Below are 15,166 nucleotides of genomic sequence, written 5' to 3' on the forward strand. Positions count from 1 at the left end.
GGTTTACATTTTGTCTGGTATAGGTAGAGGTGGGCAGAATGACAGTATTTTATTGCTGTCATGATAAATTTTATCATCGTGATTTAACAGTACGCTTTCCTGAGCTTATCGTGGAACTGACCAACTGCATGTTTCATTTAAGGCAGCATAATTAGTCTTGTTTAGCTGGATTAATGCAGCACAGAATGTGAAATGTTAAATAAAAATCATAGTATTAGTAGAGATTTTGATGACCGTTTTTAAATGCGGCAGTACTAGTGCATTGTGTCTGTGTGTGTCAAAATATGACATTTGTCTTTTGTCTGTTGTGAAAATGTCTTCAAATTTGGTGAAATGATATTTTTGCCATGTTGTCCATATCTAGATACAGCAAAACACAAGTATATCTGATGATTTCTAGAGTTTAAAAAAGAGAGGGGTTCTCAGCCTTTTCCACCTCAAGGCCCACCTGTTTATAAAGCACAGCGACTCACAAGAAATAAAAATATTTGAGTAAAATGTTATTATTTATTTATTTTTTTTATATTAAATGCTGACAATGAAAAACTGAGAGTTAGGGCCTGATAAAGATCAGATTGTCTATTTCAGTCACAGAAACCTTGTAGTGAAACTGTGAAAAAAGCTTTTAGGACACATTTGGACTGTGAGGTTATGGAAACAATTGTCCGCTTTAGAACCTGCAGTCTCTCGTGTCAGCGTGGTCAATGCCGCCCCCTTGAGATCTGCTTCTTTTTGACTGCGTTGTCAATCTGAATTTACCAAATCAGGTTGGCCATAGAATACGTTGGGATATCTACAAACGAAAATCAAACGCAAATCTTCACTATTATTTTATTGTTTGTCTGCTGTTATTAGCAGCAGCTCGTATTGCAGGAATGATACAAGTGTCTGTGAAAAGTCAGGCGCTAAAACAGGCAGATCATGCAGACTTTACAGCACTGACGGCTGTTAGAAGAAGAGCTGTTAGAAGAAAACTTTGATAGCTCCACCAAGACGAAGATAGTTGTGAAAGCTCCTGAGGAACTCCATCTCTGGCTAGCTAGCATTAATTCTCGCACCGGTAGCTGGGTTGTCTGATGACATTTGACAAAACGATGACATGCAGTTAGCCTACTCCGACTACTACTATATCGTTTATGATTTGGAAAATATAAGTTTCGTTCTTACTTATTGTTATGCGAATTACTTGTCCACTTATTTTTTTAACTTTTTGGTTTTTCACTTTCAAATGTTATTAGGACTTAGTCTTTACCAATCCACTACAAACTGCTGCTTTCCCCTGAGTCTGGACCTGCGGACCACTAGAAAGTGCCTTGCAGCCCACTTGTGGTCTGTGGTCCAGTGGTTCAGAAACCTTGTTATAGACCATGCTAACATTTCTGCTGCACGAGGTCCATCATAGTATACATTCCATGTAATGATAATGATGATTAATATTACACAGCCCTAGTCTGATATTGAGTTATAAGGTAAAGTTGTAGTGAATCTGTGATGTAATGACTTCCTTGCATCTCACAGGCCAGCTTAAAACTGAAGGAGGGGCCTAATGATGTCACCTTCAGCATCACCACACAGTACCAGGGCACATGCCGCTGTGACGGCACCATCTACCTGTGGAACTGGGATGACAAAGTCATCATCTCGGATATTGATGGCACCATCACAAAGTATGCGCTAATAATGCAAAACTTCTTTTCTCTTTTGGGTTACAGTGTTCCAGAGCATCTATGCTCAGGCATGACGGACCAGTATCCCCACTGTCTGAGGTTATTAACAGAGAGAACGACAAGCGTATATGGTTTAATGCTGTAGCTGGCGCAACCACCATCACTTTTCACAGTTAGCCCTTTCTGGATGTTTCTTTAATGAAAAGAAAACCTTTTTGGCTTGTAGAAATGTGCAATAACCATTTGCTGCTCACTAACAGCTTGCTCGCTACTGCCAATGACGAGCAATAATGAGTCCACGCTAGGTTTATCTGTCAAGGCAAAGGCAACCTCAGAGACTTAAACCAGTATAAAAGGGTCTGAATGTGCGGCCAAATAACAATCCTCTAACGATCCTAATATCACATGGCAATTTCTTATCACGGCCCTCTCTAGCATGGCTTCTACTTTAACAAAAAGAAACTGTTCGCACAGTTTAATGAAAACTGTCTTTTCGAATGGTGCTCCGAGTTTGATACGTACATGGCACTAATATTAGCTGGCCACCAGTCTGTCTTCTTTGACTTTTAATTACCGCAAAGGCAGCCGTAATATCCGAGCGTCTATGCAAACGGACGTCCTCCGCCTCCGGACTCCTGCTCTCAGGGACCTGTGGGTGGGCAACATCAAAAAAAAAAAAAGCTTGACTGACTTGACTGGCGCTTATTATTTCTGTGAGCAACATGCCTGACGAGCCTCTCTGGCGGCCGTGGTGCCGGGCGTGTGGCTGCGGGGTGTGAGCAGGGGCCCCCAGCTTGGACCGGGAGGAGGATGTCACCATAATGAGCCAATTTAAATCCACCTCTCCCTCGCTGCCACCCAGCCTGTGCGGCAGATAAAACGCTAAAAACAGGGAGAGGGTCCTCATTAGCAGACAACATGGTTTGAGCTTCTCCCAAACGGTGGAAGATTTCACTGCTTTTTGTTTTTTTTTCCTCAACTCGAGTTAATTTAAGAAAAAAAAGCCTGCACTTCTGTATCTATATTTAGAACCAGAGTTGAAAAAGGGCTCCTGTGCCTACACACCATGACGAATCTCTTTTGTATGTGTGTCTGTGTTTGTGCCTCCAGATCGGACGTGTTTGGGCAGATCCTGCCTCAGCTGGGGAAAGACTGGACACATCAGGGCATTGCCAAGCTCTATCACTCTGTGGCTGAGTGAGTCCATCACAGCTACTTCATCTAATTATACTTAGTCATTTGACCTGCATAGCAGTTACCCGCTTAGCAGATAACCCTTGACAAGGCTGAAGAAAGTCATTTCCTTTCATAATGGTCGTGTCTACTGTAGCTAGAGCAGAATTTTGACAGCTCTAATTCTACTTTTTGCAGGAATGGCTATAAGTTTCTGTACTGTTCGGCGAGGGCCATTGGAATGGCTGATATGACTCGGGGCTATCTGCAGTGGGTGAATGATGGCGGCACCATTTTGCCCCGTGGGCCCCTCATGCTTTCTCCCAGCAGCCTCTTCTCTGCATTTCACAGGTACTCAAATAAAAAAAAAAAAAATGGTGTTGAAATGAAGTGCTAATAGTAGCTGTGCTGCAGGCAAGTTAATATTCCTATTATTCTTGAAGAATGCCAGTGTTCAACACAGTGAATAAGACCTTTGCTCTGAATGAGTATATTCTGAACAGATGTACTATGTTCCTAATGTTTCAGAATGCTTTTTATACCATATTTATATTTTTATTACTTTTGGCTAGATAGGATAAGAGCTCCTCAGGTCTCTCAGCGTTGCTGTACCTACCTAAACACACGTTCTATAGACATTGGAAGTTTGCCTTTTATTCAGTATTCCGAAGTCACTCTAAGTGACAGAATATTCTTTAGTTGGGAAGATCAAATTCTTAACCTTAATTAGACACTTCCAAACCACTTCACAGGTCAGTCCCAACCATTCAAAAGTTTGGAATCACTTATATCGCAAATAAAACCATTGATGCTGCAGATAACATAATTCTAATATGAAGCTATTATTCCATAGTTTTCAAAAAATTTGTAGAAAGCTGTAAAACTATAGAAATGTTCAAAGAACAGAACTGTAGATGATTCCATAATAATTGTAAAAGCTGTATAACATCAAGTACAAACCTATAGTAAATAAAACAGAATGCTCCATATTGGAAAAGCTGTGACTGATCAAATATTGATTTTATAGTCATTCTGTGACAAGAAATATACCATAAATAATTACAGTTTATTATTTAATAACTTTTTTTTACCGTGTCAACTTCTTGTTCCCAAAATGCTTTACATTCTGAATAAACCATCGTTTTGCTGTCTTGTCTTATTATATTTCACTGTTGATTAATTATTAAATAAAAATTATTAATATAAAAAGTGATACACTGTTGTTAGAAAGTTTAGAATATTTTGTTATGGCATGCTTAAAGCTTACTAATAATTGTAACTTCACGTTTTTTTGTTCTTACAGAGAAGTGATTGAGAAAAAGCCAGAGATTTTCAAGATTGAATGCCTTACTGATATCAAGAACCTGTTCTATCCCAACAAACATCCCTTCTATGCTGCATTTGGAAACAGATCCAATGTAAGTTGGCATGTGGTAAAACTGTACTGTAGAGAAGTCTCTATATATTAAAATATTAAAATGCGAGCTGATCTCAGCTGTGGGCTGAAGTACAGTGTGTGGCTTCATGGTTGAGGTGTTGCTCCCCACCCTGGTCTGTGTGGCTCTGTTGGCCAAGTTCCTTCAAACCAAGACACTTAAGACTAATTTAAGGTGGATGTTGTGGGTGGGCTGTGCTTTAAATAACAATGTTACCAAATAAAATTCTGATAGTTCAAATTAATCAATTCTAGTTATGCTTTTATCTACATTGTGTTTGTTTTTACAAATGCAAAAAAATATATATTGTCAAGCAAAATGCACATATTTCACTATTGTGCTAGAGCTTTGTGGGTGACTATTCCACAAGTACAGTGCATGTAATAGCCTGCAGGGGGCAGAATGCTCAGCTCACATGGTGGCAATTACTGCAAGCCTTTGCCAGATGCAATTCCAATATTGTCAAGTGACTGAAGATACACTTTCTCATGCGATTGCAGATTTTATTATAAAGTAGACAGAACTATCCAGTCTGGTCAGTTGTCATGTAAATAAACAGCTCTGGCTGGGTGGATCGTCTGTCCTAAGCTGCTGGCTGTATGTACAGACATGATCACATCTATTTCGTAAGCATTGAACATCATTGCTGCTGTCAGAAAATCTTATCCACACAAATAGGAAATTTTTTTGTCATGTTTGTATGCTTGATGGAAAGGAGTACAGGAATTTTCCATATCCTGTGGTGTAATTCTGTCTTTCTGTTTGTAGGATGTGTTTGCCTATAAGGAGGTTGGAGTGCCTGTCTGCCGAATCTTCACAGTAAACCCCAAAGGAGAGCTGATTCAGGAGCAGACCAAGGGCAACAAGTCCTCGTAAGCACATTCTCTTCATACAGATGTGATGGGTGGTAAAGTTTCTGCAGGCCTTGTTGATTGTGTTTGGGTTGTTAAATAACAATAAGCTCTTTTTCAGGCTTTTCTTATTTAGTTTTTTGAGGGATCTTTTTGTAATTTTTTAATCTAACTTGTGAAGTTACTGTCACAGAAAACGTGCAGTTGGTGACTCGTGTAAAACTGGCCCTAACTGGCGACCGGTGAAAATTGGTGAGAGAAAAAAAAATGGTTTCGGTGCAGTTAGCAATTTAGTAGTGATTAGTAGTGACTTAGCAAGTTGGCTGTGGCTAGCATTGTTGTGGTGAGAACGAGAAACTGTCTGACTTGGTTTCTAGGAAGCTAGCTAATGTACCAAGCATAAACAGTAAAACCATAAAATACACTATATGGACAAAGGTATGTGGACACCTGACCATCACACATGAGCTTGCTGGACATCAAAGATTTTCACAAGATTTTTGAGTGTGTCTGTGGGAGTTTTTGCCCATTCATTCAGAAAAGCATTTGTGAGGTGAACCACTGATGTTGGATGAGTTCCAGTTCATCTCAGAGGTGTTTAGTGGGGTTGATGTCAGGGCACCATGGAGGCCACTGGAGTTCCTCGACACCAAACTCAGCAAACCGTGATTTTGTTGTTTGGACGACACTTTGTGCACAGGCTTAGAGTCCTGCTGGAACAGAAAAGGGCCCTCCCCAAACTCCTGCCTCAAAGTTGGAAACATATAATTTTATGTGTATGCTGTAACTTTAACGTGACCCTTTACTGGAACTGAAGGGCCTAACCCAAACAATGTGAAACGGCCCCAGACCATTATCCCTCCTCCATCAAACTTTTCTGTCGGTACTATGCATTCTGGTATGTAGCATTCTCTTGGCATCCATCATGCCCAGATTTGTCCATCAGACTGCCAGAGAGTGAAGCATAATTCATCACTTCAGAGAAAAGTTTCCACTGCTCCAGAGTAGTTTCCACTCCTCCAGCCAATACTGGCATTGTGCATAGTGATCTTACGCTTGTGTACAGCTGCAAACCCACATCATGAAGCTCCCGACACAGTTTCTGTAACAAAATAGTGGAATATGTTACTGTTTAAATTCTTGTCATCACATTACAGCTACCGACTTAGTAAGAGTTACCTTACTTCAGTTGTATCTGCCAGAGCATCTAATAATGCTAATAAAAAGAAACTGGTGGATAGAGATCTCTGTCCTGTAGAAGAGAGGGACCCAACCTCATCTAAACAGACCAGACTTGATTTTCGTTCAGGGGCAGCTCTGTAACCTTTGCAATTTATTCTTTAAGATTTTATTATGAGTCAGCACTTTTGTAGATTTTCAAACAGCATCAGGTGTTCATAATTGTAATCAACATGGCTGGATGTGTCTTGCTTAAAGGCAGGGATAGTGACAGACTTTAATGATGTGGTTACTGTGATTCTTTCTGAATAAATGACTGAAAAGGACTTCTGGGTTTTCCCTTGCACAGTTGGTCCAGATGTATTGGGGTTAAAGAGAGAAATGTAGAAGTGAAGTAATAAGTAGTATAATTACTTTTTCTAAATAAAATAATAAAACTAATGGAAATAATGAGTCATTTGTAATGAAATAATTAATCATTACATTCGTCTGTACATGCTATACAAACCATTGCTCATTCACAGGATGAAGCAGCCAAAACAGTATTAAAGATGCCACAGCCATCTGTAGCTGGGAGTTCAAGAGAGAGTAATTGGCAGCAGAAGTCATTATAGTAGGGAAAACATTACATTCTCACGAAGGTAAAAGTCATTGTTCATTTAGTGGAGGAGTTTTTATTGTCAGAGAGGAGCAAGCTTGACAAGGTTTATGTTAAAAGTAGGCAACTGAAACCTTCTTCTTTGGCACTGGATGGTTAAGTGGTACAGATCTAAAGAATGTAAAAAGCTGTCTGAACGTTGTGAACAGGAGAGAAAGTATGTAACTTGAGCTATAAATAAAATATGAAAACTGGTGGTGTTGCTTTAGTTAAATAACGTGACTAGATGAGCCAGTAAACTGTATGGAACGGCTGCAGGGGTCCGTGGCGTTTGGTTGATTAGTGTATTTTGATGCTTTTTCACACTAATCATTAGTCATTGGACACTGAAGTAATTAAACACTGCCATGTCAGTTACTTGCATAACACTGACCTGCCCATTTACAACATGGGACACTGTACAACATTAAGATTAGACAGGGATAAATGTCAAAGCGTAAATATTAGGAAGCTTAAACATTACACAGCAAACATTAGCTCACCTGTAACTTATCATGAGATCCTTAACTTTCCATCATAGGGGAGTTATTCTCGAAGAACAGCTTGTAGGCCATGTCAAGCTCCAAATGAACAACATCTTTTGTGGAAAAACTAGGTAAATACCTTAATAAGGATGTTACAGTGGCACTAGTCCAGGGCTTCCCAATCCCAGTCTTGGTGACCCCATGCTCTGCACATTGTTTTCCATATTTTACATACCTGACCCAGGATCTTGTTAATTAGTTAATGAGTTGATTCAAGTGTGCTAGATGAGACTAGGGACTAGGTCTTGAGGTAAGCAGGTCTTGTAAAATGGGTCTCTGGCCTGAAGGCTGTTTGAATGGCTTTGTTGCAAAATGCATTATAGATCACAATTTTCCTTTTTTTTCCCATGATATGTTGTTGGGAGTGGGTTTAACATATATAAGAAAAATCACTGCTATGTTATGGCTACTACCACCATTATTAGAGAAATACACATTTTTCATTATACGTCAGCTGTTATTGTTTTCAAAAACATGCTGTATACAAAAATGTTACAAATGGATATACAGCATTTTGGAATGAAACTCCATGAGAATTTGGCCCCAAATCAAATCTATTTGATGACCCCGTTCTGGTAGAATGGATCTGAATGTGTGTTCTGTTCTCTCGCTGTCTCTATGCAGGTACAGCCGTCTTAGCGAGCTGGTGGAGCATGTGTTTCCTCTGCTCAGTAAGGAACAGAGCTCAGCGTTCAGCTTCCCCGAGTTCAGCTCCTTCTGTTTCTGGAGACAGCCCATTCCCGAGATAAACCCAGATGACCTGCTCTAAGGCTGATCACACGCTCTGATTCCGCCCATCTGTGATTTCCGCCCGAAGACTTGCCCAAACAAACCAGACATCCCTGACAGTTACATGATTGTCTTGTTTCTTTAGGTCAGATCCTGTCAGTGTGCTATGAAGACCCAACTACTTACAGTTGCCACGTAGTCATACTTTTTTCTTTCACCAGTAGCAATCAGGATGCTTCTTCAAACCATGCCTCCTTATCCCAGCCAGGACAACATGTGAACTACAAGAGCACCTCAGGTGGTCACGTTGAACTTTGTGGGAGAGGTGATGGTGCACTTTTACCACAGTGTCACATCAGGGATAAGGCCTTAGCCTGCCTGGCCACTTGGAAACTGGAGTAACCAGGCACTAATCTGGCTCTTTGGTATGTAATAGATGTTCTCGCTTCTTCTAATCTGTATGATTGTTTAGCTGCTAAGCTGCAGGCCACTCCAGTCCTGGTGTAGGTATTTATCCCTCCTGTGGTGGTCCAGTGTAGGCTTGTGTTTACAGTCATGTGGCCCAGATGGATACTGGTCACAGAGTGGGTGCAATGAAAACAGAATATATTGGGGGAAAAAAAAGGCATGTGTTTGAAAGGTGGGATGACATGTAGAATCACAGATATTTACAAATGCTAATTTATTTTGTTCTTTAATAACAAATCATTTAAGCGTAAGATGATTATTGGAATTATTAATGTGCACTGCCTCTAACGTGGTGAGTGAATGCCTGGCTGAATATGCATTGTTGGATGATGAGGTATAAGCAGAGACACTCTGCTGGATGCTGCTGGCGATTTGAGCACTGATCAGACTGGTGCTGGTGAGGTCGTTATTATTTTTTTTTTATTTACCCTGCCGCTGCTTCAGCCTGAGGGTGTGCTCAGGCTTTTAGCTCCAGCCAAAGGCCAGTGGAAAGGCACAGTGCACTGAGGAAGGCTTGTGTTTGTTTTCCAGGTGTTTTCCACTCGTTAATATTTTCATTGTCTGGCTGCTTCACGATGCCTTACTGATCGCACTTTGAGCAGCAGCCAAGAGAACACTGCAGATCGACTTGCACTTAAGTGGCAAAGGAACTGCCGTATTGTTGGATACTATTCAGCAGTCTTTTGAGTAAAGGGTTTATTTAAGTGCTTATTTTTCACAAGCTTAAAACTACAGTCAGTACATTATAGAGCAAAAGTCAGAGACCACCCTCATTAATTTATCGACAAAACAGCTATTAAGTACAAATCATTCATTTTAGAAAATATAAATTCAAAGAAAAATAAGTGAAAAAACTGGAGTTTCTAAAATGGGAGAAATGGAAAATGAGAAAATGGGACTCATAACAACTGTAGACCAAAAATCCACAGGTATGTCTGCGTCTCCTTCCACTGTGAGTAGAAAATGTGTAGCTGTCAAGAAGCTGTTACTGAGACAAAAAAGAAGAAAATTTGCGAATAGTAGTGGTAATAAAGTCAGAGTGGACACACAGTTGTTGAGGCTTCTGTGTACTTTTCTGTTAAATATGTTCTTTTTTTTTCCCTTGATGCTGAAAAAAGAAAAACTTTTTGGTCATTTTGACAGGAAATTAAATAAACAAGGGGGATCTCTGAATTTTGTACACTACTCAATCTGTGTATTCAGTACAATAGACATGGAACACTTCGACCTGGACCATGTTGATTTCCAAGAAGTGTCTAATCCTAAAGTGTCCTGATTGTAGCTTTAACCTCAATATGATACTTACTAAGTTACCTTTAGGTTTAATGTATATATGTTGATTAGCAAGATACCAGTAGGGGTATCATACTCTTAGTTCTTGCCTGTCTGTTTTTGGTGGACATTGGAGAAACCTAAAGCAGCTTTTTCCACCATTCAGGCCATCAGGTGCTAAGAAGATTAATAGGAAAACTATTAAAAATAAAATAAGCTTTAGCTTATCTTGTTGCTTTGTGCTGAATACGACTGCCTGTGGGTCTGTTAAAAAATAATACCATTATAATGGGTGACTATTGCAGCGCATTGAAGAACAGAAGCAGATTGCAGCTATTTTGCATGAGGGGGATCAAATCTCAAGTTTTAGACCGATGTTAGACTGAACTCCCTCCGTGGCCGACTGAAGGAGCATAACCCTGTCACGAAGAGTTAATTAGCAAAAGCTGGTCTTTGCTTTGGCCTAACACAAGCTGTCTATTTACCTGTTTTTGCTTTGGCCAAGTTTCTCTAGGTTCAGACGTAGCTATTTTAGGGCACCATGTGTTAAACTGAAGTAGGCATGAACATAAACTTGAAGCACAGTAGTCATAATAATTTATTCACATTAGAATATTCTTGAGTTAATCATTTAATTATTTAAGGAAAAAAAGAGGGCATTCCATGGTTGTTTGATTTGTTTTTGCGTGTTTCGTCTGTGGTTATGATGTGTAGAAGTGAAATCTGTCTGTTAATGATTAACAAAGCGATCCCATTCTTTCTATGAAAGTAAAACTTCTTTGTGTGAGATGAGCACACTCATCTTGTATGAACCTGAGATTTAGCTGAAAATGCCATTCTTTTGAACCTGTTGTGGTAAATGCCGAACATTTATTCTTCATTCTTCTCTCGCTTTGATGCCCTGTTTTATATGCTTTTATTTCTTGAAGTATGCTCTTCGTGGGAAAGTGTGCGTGTCTCAGTTTCTCTTGGTTTTGATGTTTGAACTTTACTGCGTCTGACCACCTTAAACACCTTTAAGTGTACACTTGCTGTATGGATTAATTAAAACTATTGTTTTGGAAAATGTTTATGAAACAAAAACCTATTAAAATAGCATTTACTACAAATGTTGTCTATTTGCAAACTCATTTCTCTCATTTCCTTTAAGGGGGCAATTGCACTTTTTTTTCCAGCTGTCTGAAGAGTTTAATAGCTCTAAAAGCTAACTTACAGAAAGCTATTTTACATAAAAGGTTATGAATATGTTGCCCAGCACCTGAGACATTTGTGGGGTTTCCATCCATCTCTCTTTTTTTTGTGAATTTTGAAAATGGGCACAAAAAACAGGGATCGAAAAAAAACAAATAATAAAATAATAACTAAAACCCACTTGGATGAGGTAGAAAAGAGAAATAATTTCTTCCTTGTTCTTATATTTATGTATCATGACTTTTACCCACAAAAAGAGAAATGTGAAAAACAGTCGCACATTTTTCGAATAAGGGATGACCTAGCAAGATCTCAAGTCTCGTGCCACCACGTCCTCTCAGAACTGGCAGAGCTGGTCTATGAGGAGCCTGGACACTTCATATTCCCCCTTTGTCAAAAACTGGACTGCTAAGCAGCAGAGGGCTCTTGGGCACTTGCCGAGAACGTTTCTTTAATTTTAGAAAGTAGAAGTATGTCTTTTACTAAAAAAGCAAAGCAAACTAACCTGTATGTTTCCTTTTTTCTACAGCAAATGGGTTTTGGGCAGCAGAACACTGGCGTTACTGCTAGTGAATGCTGATTGGTTGGCAAGCAGTGCAGCTCATTGGCTGTTTGTGCTCACTGACGTCATGGACATACATAATGCACCTTTTTAAACTCCTATAACTCGAGTTTAAAAGCTCTTAAAATATAACAGCAGTGTTAAAATGTTTTGTGCTCTTCATTGTTCAGGAAATTATTGCGTTCTTTTAAATAAAAAATGTTTAAGCATTTATAAACTATGATTTTGCTCAAATACTCCGTCTTAACCCATTCATTTTGGACTCCCTCGGGAGCGCCCTCTAGCGTTTGAGAAACCCGAGAGACATTACAGAGTGGTAATTCTCTCTACAAGTTCTTTGAAAAAGCACGGACTGCGGCTGAATGCGAATAGGAAAGCTTGTAACGCTCATGTGGTCCGTTTACGGGGAGTCCCGCCTTTCAAAAAAGGAGCCAATCAGCTCGCTGGTTACGCCGCGCGCAGCAAAAGACCTCAGGCTGTGATCTGCGCAAGCGCAGTAATCACGCTTTGGTGCGTTATTGAGCCAAAAGTATTTGAGTATTTCAAATACCTTGTATATATACAAAGTATTTGAGATTTTTTTTTCTCAGATTTTATCAGTGATTTCAAATACATACGTTAATTTGACCTCCAGTTTCGTGTTTTAGGTCGCTCCATTAAAAGATAGAAGAGCCTGGTCTTGAATGGGTGGAAATAACTGCCCCTCAGCGTCGTCAAGATGGCCACCGAATGAACGCACCTTCTTATATTGTGTTTAGGTTTGTTGCGGTGACCTACTCAGGAGGTCGGTGGGCAACGGTGAAACAGGAGCGGTTAAAAAAAATAATGGCTCTACATCACTCACAGTGAGCGAGAGCGTCGCAAGCGTCTCAAATATCCTCAGGAATTTGCACAAAACAGTTGATGGAAACACAATATTTGCCTTTTCTTTTACTGACTTTTTGGAAATGAAAAAGATCGACCTAAAATGTGTTGTAAAGCGCTTCGTGGCCGAGAAGTGCAGGCAGGTTGTCGTAAGTCAAAATTGTACCCAATGATAACCTTTTCCTCCAGATATAGCACTGTTGTACCATTATCATTGCAAATAAAATACATTTAAAAACTCAGAAGACACGTGTAGATTCACTGGGGGTTTTGGATAGTAAATAAATGGCTATATAGGTGTTGTGGACACGCTGGCCCTTGGTTCCTGTCACCACCACTGTAAAGAGGTCAGTATGTCACTCTATGCATCATTTTACATCAAACCACTCAGTGACTTTTGTTTGCATCTCAACGATTGAAATATGCAGAAGTTTTGAAAAATGCGTACAATTATCTACTTCATAATTCACTGACTATTACAGGAGAAGAATTCAAGTGACAGACTGAACAGTGGACCTCATATAGTGCAGCCGGTTTTTAGTGATTTATACCAGGAGCCAGACATTTGTTTTTGTTTTGTTTATTAGATTCTTTGTGCCAAGCATCTGGTGTAAGTATCTGGAAGATACAGAAAAAAATAATATGATCAAAGGTTCATTATTGTCATGCCTCACCAAGAAGTGTTGCAATAAATAACATGAAATATCCAGGGCAAAGGCCACAGTCTTTCTCTTGGGAGAAACAGGAAAATGTCACCCTCACCCTCTGAGAGAACGGCTAGTCATCGGTCTGGTGTTCATCGCTCAGCACTTCAACAAGCTAATTCAAAACTCTTCACTGCTCATTACTCAACTGTTTAAAGCTATATCTGTTGTACATCAAAGTAAATGTATATTATCATTCTTAACTCAAAGATTAAGTTTCTTAGATCCGTTTCCCATGTAATTGTTCTACCCACTGTTAGCCAAAATAGTAAAGCTAACTTCACTGGTTGCAAACAGGGCCACATAAAGAAACCTTTAAGGGCTTATAAAGCTGGTTCTTTGTGTGAGTGATTTGCTTCTTTCATTCAGAGCACTATTCTAGAAGTCACCCCCAAACCCTTCCTTTGGTAACTGAGAGTTCTTTGTGCTTTGGTTTTCACTTTTGTTGTTCTGCAATTCAAGACTGTGGCTTTATGTGGGTGTGCTGCTCCATTATACAATATGACCAACTATAAAAGCATTTAATCATTCACATAAAAGTCTTTTTTTTAAAACTAGGCTAACTAATGTGTACTGAAATGATTTTCTACAATCTGATCTCAAAGGTTGACTAAAGCATTCATTGTTAATTTAATGTTTTAAAATTTGACAGCTTTTTACATGATAAAGATATGAAGTAGATAAAGTATTTATACAATGAAAACATATAGATTATTACTAAATATCTCTCAGTGCTTTGCTTTTATGGCCCGCAGTGTTTGGAAAAGCTGCACAAGGTGGATAGAATACCATATTCCAATTACACTGCTATGTACTGTGGTTGTGATATTATATTGATATCTCCATATATCCATATATTATTAGAACACATTGGTAAACGCTTGATGTGATCAAAGACTGGCCTATATTGTTTTGATCAAAATGATTTCTGTTTGTTGAATCAGGTCATCTGATTCAACAAACATCGACAGATGGATGGCCTGAGATTCAGTCAGGATGGTCAGAGCCCAGCAAGCAGTGTGAATGATTTGCAGCCTCCTGTGATATCAGTACTGCAGACGCCAAAACTGTGGTAATCTGGCTGGTTTACTGCAGGATCAGATTCCTAAAGTGACAGTTTGGCAAAAAATCGAATTTTCAAGAAAGTATTCGCACTTTGACGTCTGAATTTTGTCTGTACTTTTGCCAATTATTATAGATTTAGAAGAAACTACATAAGCAAGTCTTTTTGGAGATTAACAACTCAACAAAATATGTTAAAAGCTCCCATTACTTGTTAGCTACAACAGCTTTGGAAGCAAACCTCAGACACCATACCAACACAACATGGCCAAAAGTATGTGGACACTGAACTCATTCCTATCCCATTCCCCACTGCTGCAGTAACAACCTCCGCTCTTCTGAGCTTTACACTAGATTTTGAAACATGACTACAGGGATTTGCTCCCATTTAGCCACGACAGCATTTGTGAGATTAGAAACGTATGTTGGCTGATAAGGCCTGGCTTACAGTCAGCATTCTAATTTGTCCCAGAAGTGTTGGATTGGTTGAGATCCTGAAACAGGACAGGGCCTTCCGCAAACTTCCCCAACTGTTGTTGGAAGTACACAATTCTCTGGAATGTAATTGTATGCTGTAGCATTAAAATTTCCCTCCACAGGAACTAAGGGCCGACCGTAAACCATCCAATACAGCCCCAGACCATTATTCCTCCTCAACCAAATTTTACCATCGTTGAAAATCTTTAAATTTCCTTGAAAGTAACTGAGCACTCCAGTATGGCCCATTCTGATGCCAGTGTTTGTCTATGGAGACTGCATGGCTGTATGCTTCATTTAATGCACGTTTTAGCAAGGAGTGTGGTTTTAATAGCCAATCTCATTAATT

The 15,166-nt window shown here is 39.5% G+C and overlaps 1 protein-coding gene across 1 annotated transcript in view; it reads left to right on the top strand.

The window, feature by feature from the left end:
• The window catches only part of lpin2 (lipin 2), a 33,530-nt gene extending 22,742 nt beyond the window's left edge, over positions 1–10,788 (top strand). The window contains exons 14-19 of the mRNA XM_036597444.1: positions 1,519–1,667; positions 2,778–2,864; positions 3,039–3,191; positions 4,144–4,258; positions 5,045–5,148; positions 8,113–10,788. Coding sequence (XP_036453337.1) covers positions 1,519–1,667; positions 2,778–2,864; positions 3,039–3,191; positions 4,144–4,258; positions 5,045–5,148; positions 8,113–8,257 — 753 coding nt within the window. The 3' untranslated portion in view covers positions 8,258–10,788. The remainder of the gene's footprint in view (positions 1–1,518; positions 1,668–2,777; positions 2,865–3,038; positions 3,192–4,143; positions 4,259–5,044; positions 5,149–8,112) is intronic.
• The last annotated feature ends 4,378 nt before the right edge of the window (positions 10,789–15,166 follow it).

Source organism: Colossoma macropomum, unplaced genomic scaffold, assembly GCF_904425465.1.
Source record: "Colossoma macropomum unplaced genomic scaffold, Colossoma_macropomum, whole genome shotgun sequence".
Lineage (NCBI taxonomy): Eukaryota > Metazoa > Chordata > Actinopteri > Characiformes > Serrasalmidae > Colossoma > Colossoma macropomum.